At 60.7% G+C, this 4,668-nt stretch overlaps 1 protein-coding gene and 1 long non-coding RNA gene across 2 annotated transcripts in view; both read left to right on the forward strand.

Annotated features, from left to right (window-relative positions):
• The window catches only part of CPSF4L (cleavage and polyadenylation specific factor 4 like), a 3,059-nt gene extending 1,287 nt beyond the window's left edge, over nt 1-1,772 (forward strand). Inside the window, exons 3-8 of the mRNA XM_026036864.1 lie at nt 111-263; nt 590-685; nt 821-914; nt 1,221-1,260; nt 1,375-1,503; nt 1,641-1,772. Coding sequence (XP_025892649.1) covers nt 111-263; nt 590-685; nt 821-914; nt 1,221-1,260; nt 1,375-1,503; nt 1,641-1,772 — 644 coding nt within the window. The remainder of the gene's footprint in view (nt 1-110; nt 264-589; nt 686-820; nt 915-1,220; nt 1,261-1,374; nt 1,504-1,640) is intronic.
• Nucleotides 1,773-1,985: 213 nt separating this feature from the next.
• On the forward strand, nt 1,986-2,540 carry LOC112945260. The gene is made up of 2 exons (XR_003248981.1): nt 1,986-2,236; nt 2,316-2,540. It is a non-coding gene; the product is annotated as an uncharacterized LOC112945260 (long non-coding RNA).
• The last annotated feature ends 2,128 nt before the right edge of the window (nt 2,541-4,668 follow it).

Consider the following 4,668-nt stretch of genomic DNA (forward strand, 5'->3'; position numbering starts at 1 on the left):
ACGGCGGCGCCGGGCAGGAGCTGCCCGTGACGGCGGCGCCGGGCAGGAGCTGCCCGTGACGGCGGCGCCGGGCAGGAGCTGCCCGTGACGGCGGCACCGTGCCCGGCCAGGCCTGCTGTGCCCCTTCCGCCACGTCAGTGGCGACAGGACGGTGGTTTGCAAGCACTGGCTGCGGGGGCTCTGCAAGAGAGGCGACCAGTGCGACTTCCTGCACGAGTACGACGTCACCAAGATGCCCATGTGCTACTTCTACTCCAAATTTGGTAGGTTTGGGAGCGGGGACGGGGACCCCGAGTGCAGGGACCCCAGCCGTGCCCCTGGGAGCTGCCTTGGAGCCGCTGCCTGATGCCACCTCCTGTTTGTGGGAAGAAATGCCGCAGGCATCTGCCCAGGGTCCCTGTTTCCCTGGCCAAGCCTGGGGATAAGCCTGGGAATGAGCCTGTCCTTCCCAGGGCATGGGGGCCAGGCCCTGCCCAGGTGCTCCCCAATGGAGAGCAGCAGCACCTCGGTCCCAAAAATGGGTCAAAACTGAGGGTTTTCTGTTGGTTTGACTCGGGTGAGCGCTGTCCTGAGCCTGTCGCTCCCGCAGGCGAGTGCAGCAATAAGGAATGTCCCTTCCTGCACATTGATGCCACAAGCCGCGCCACCGGCTGCCCCTGGTACGACCGCGGCTTCTGCAAGCACGGTGAGCGCCCGCACGGCCCGAGGAGCCAACGGGGGGACGTTCTGCTGAGGGGAACGGGGCTGCCCGGGAAAGCCGGGCTCCCGAGATCCCGGGAGGGAGCGGCGCGCTAATGGGCACCTCCGCTGTGCGTGGCAGGGCCCCTGTGCAAGTACCGGCACACGCGGCGCGTGCTGTGCACCAACTACCTCGTCGGCTTCTGCCCGGAGGGACCCAAGTGCAGGTTCATGCAGTACGTGCGGGGCGAGTGGGGCGCGTGTCCCCCCCAGAGCTGTCCCCTCGCTGCAGGTGGCTGTGGCCTGGGCCTCATGCGGGGTCCCAAGTCCTCATTCGCACCCGGGGCTCCCTTCTCCTTCCTGCATGAGCTGGTGCCCCGGGGTTAGAGCTGAGCAGGGGATGTGCTGGATTCAGTGGGTGACCCTTTCATGGGGGCTGCAGCCCTGGGATAGTCCTGTGGGTGGATTTGGGGGGATTTTGGGTGGATTGTGCCACTGTGTCCCAGTGAGTAACCACCTGTCTGTCCTGTGTCCCCCTCTAGCCTCAAGGCCGGGCTGATGTGCAGCATGGAGCAGACCAAGGTGACGTCCATCCCCTCTTATCCCAAACTCCTCGTGCCCTCTGAGACCTTCGGTGAAGGGCAGGAGCCAGTGCCAGCCTTGCCCCGGCCACCCTCACGTGCGCTGTCCCCGCAGGCTGGTGACCGTCCCCGAGGGCCGGCACAGGGGAGCGAGCGGCAGCGCCCGGAGCCGCGGCCGGCAGCCAGCACGGCCGAGCAGCCCCTGGGCCCGCAGCGCCTGCCCGAGCCCGTCACCCGCTTCAAGGTGGGTGTTAGGGGGACAAGAACCCACTGGGGAGGGTCCTGCCTTGGCCGGAGCCATCTGAGGGCAGCCCCAGGCGGGAGGACTTGGCTAAGGAGCATCTGAGTTGAGATTTGTCGTCTCCTTGCTCTTTTTTTGAGCCCATTTTTGGGGGTGTTTTGGAGCTGCGGGGCTGGCCGGCAGCCTTTCCGTGCCAGCTGGGCTGCGAACTGGCCGGGCACAACGTGGTGCCTGGGTCAAAACGCCCTGGCTGCGAGGATGGGGAGGGCTGACGAGGTGGGTTTCATGGCATACTCGGCACAAGCCCCTGGCATCCCTCTGGAGCAGGGATTTGCTGCAGGAGAAGGGTTTTGGCACAGCTTGTGCCTCCAAGAGGCAGCCCGAGAGACACACTGCTCCTCCATCCACAAGAATGTGTTAGATAAACCCTGCTCATTTTAGAGACACCAGTGGTGATCATCCTGTTCCCCCCGTTCCCTGCTTCCAGTGTGGACAGAAGGCTCACTACGCCAACAAGAGTGGGAAGAGTCGCCCAGAAATCCTGCTGGAAAAGTGATTTGAACCTTCCTGCAGGAAAAGTGGACGGAAGACACCCGGAGTGCAGTGGGGCTGAGGAGAAGGCGCCCGGGAGGGCGGTTCGACCAGCCAAGCCGGTCCGATTTGCTGGGTGCCGAGCACCAGAGGAGAAATGGCACTGCCTTAATGCAACTGAAATAGGACTCGTCACTGTGCACAGGTCACTGCGGCTCGGCTGGCAGGCGGCTCGCGCTTCGGGCTGCTGTAGTGATGCATCTACCAAAAACCTCACTTTTCAGGGGTGTGCGAACAGCCGGTGCCAGGCCCTGGGAAAGCCAGGGTGCGCTCGGATCCGGAGCAGGGCTGAGGAGCACTGTGCGAGCGGAGCACAGGGGAAGGAGGAGAAATGGAAAACTCACAGGAGCTTTAGTGCTAGCAAGGGGGAGTCCTTGATGAAACACCTCTGACACACATACTGCTGCACCTCACTGCGAATAAACAGCTTAGATTTTTTTTTTCCATTGTCCGAGTATTTTTTTTAACCCTTCATGCCTGTAACCTCACCATCACTTTTCCATATAAATGAAGACAGTGACTAAACCAGCAGCCTCCCACCTGTCCTTGGTTGTCCGATGCAGATGTTGGTCTGCCCTTTGGGCATGCAGCTCATCCCATGGCTTTTCCTCCTCCAGAAATAGGGCGCTGCAGATGCCGCTGCTCTAATGCCTTTGCAGAGGCTCTTCCTGATGCTGCTCTGGGATCCACACAATACAGATGTGGATGCTGGGTCTGGGGTTGCTCTGCCAAAGGGGTTGCCCTTTTCCAAGGATGAATGGGTAGCGAATGCAGTCCTGCCTCCCAGGATGATGAAGCTGGAGCAGCGCAGCCCACCTAACTTGGAGAGGAGAGATGTTGCTCTGCTCTAATTGCTCATCCCCATGACCAATTACAGTCTCCGCAATACAACATAAGCGTGGATTTAATGCATGTCAATAGCTCAGGTCACAGAGCTACCCTGTTCCTGTAATACCCACGGAGAGCCTCAGCTTGCTGCAGGGTGAAGGATTTCTTGCCCTCCAGCTCTCAGAGGGGCTGCCCTACTCTTTTCTTCAAGCTATTCAGGTACTGCACAGTGTCTGATACCCAAACGGGTGAATGCAGCCTGTTCCTCTCAGCATTATTCCATCTGCAGGAGGATAATTGAAAAGCATCCCCTCCAGCCCTGGAAATTTAACAGCTTGTCTCTGATGGAAAATGGGCTTGGGCCCGAGTCCCTGCTGGGAAGCCAGCCCTGCGCCCGCTGCTGGATCCCAGGCAAGTCTTTGCAACTGTTCCCTGGGTGCTGTTCCAGCTTCTTCAGTGCCAGCAATGACACTCTAGCAAAACAACGGAAAAAGAGGTGGCATGGGGGCTGGCACGGAGCTGCGTGTGGCGCAAATGTCACACAGGGCTGGCTCTCGCTGCAGCCCTCTCTGCAGAGAGGCTCTATGTGCCACTGCAGGGACCGCTGCGCAGTGCCCATATGCAAGAGCACATAGGCTCTATATGCTATGCATATATGCCCTATATGCAAGAGCAAGTGCCACATGCAGGGACCGCTGCATAATGCCTATATGCAAGAGCATATAGACTCTATATGTTATGCATATATGCTCTACATGCACGAGCAAGTGCCACATGCAGGGACAGCTGCATAGGGCCTATATGTAAGAGCATATAGGTTCTATATGCTATGCATATATGCCCTATATGCAAGAGCAAGTGCCACATGCAGGGACAGCTGCATAGGACCTATATGCAAGAGCATATAGGCTCTATATGCTATACATATATGCCCTATATGCAAGAGCAAGTGCTGCTGCAGGGACTGCTGCACAGGACCTACATGCAAGAGCATACAGGCTCTATATGCTATGCATATATGCTCTATATGCAAGAGCAAGCACTGCTGCATAGGAGCACCGGGAAGTCCATTGGGAGTCACTTGTGCAGAAGCGCAGGGAAGAGGCCATGCCCGGCGCATCCCCACGGCACTCCGGGCTGCTCTGGAGTGTCCTGGCTCCAGGACGGGATTAGGGGCTGGAAATGCAGCACCAGCCACCAGCACCCGCGTTAATTAAGCGCTCCTTTCGCCTAAGCCGCCGGTTTAGCAGCTCCCCGCGCGCTCGCTGAGCAGGAGCAGCCCGTTCCCCGCCGGGACCCCGCGCGCCGCCGTTTCTCTCGCCCCCGAAGCGTTCAGACGTTTTCGGCGGCTTCGCACAAAGGGCAAACCCCACGCGGGGGGAACGACGGGGCCACCGGGAATAGGACAAATACGCAGCAAACGTCATTTACGCGCCCGCCGAAGCGGGGGACGCGGTATCCCGGCAGGAGCTCGGAAATTCCAGCGCTTCCCCCCTTCCCCGCATGGATCGCAACCGGGAAACGGGAGGGGCGGGGGGAGCGCTGCGGATGGGGTGCGCACCGCGCATGCGCGCCCGCCCCTCCCGTGACGCAGCGCCCCCTCCCCGGGGGCCGCGCGCATGCGCAGGGGGCGGCGGCGCCGGAAGCGGCGGCGCTGGGAGCGGAGCGGAGGAGGAGGAGGAGGAGGAGGAGGAGGAAGGGGAAGGGGGACGCGGTGAACGGCGGCCCCTTCCCGCCGTCCCTGCGGCC

The sequence above is a fragment of the Nothoprocta perdicaria genome, unplaced genomic scaffold (genome assembly GCF_003342845.1).
Source record: "Nothoprocta perdicaria isolate Ctin4 unplaced genomic scaffold, notPer1 scaffold_187, whole genome shotgun sequence".
Lineage (NCBI taxonomy): Eukaryota > Metazoa > Chordata > Aves > Tinamiformes > Tinamidae > Nothoprocta > Nothoprocta perdicaria.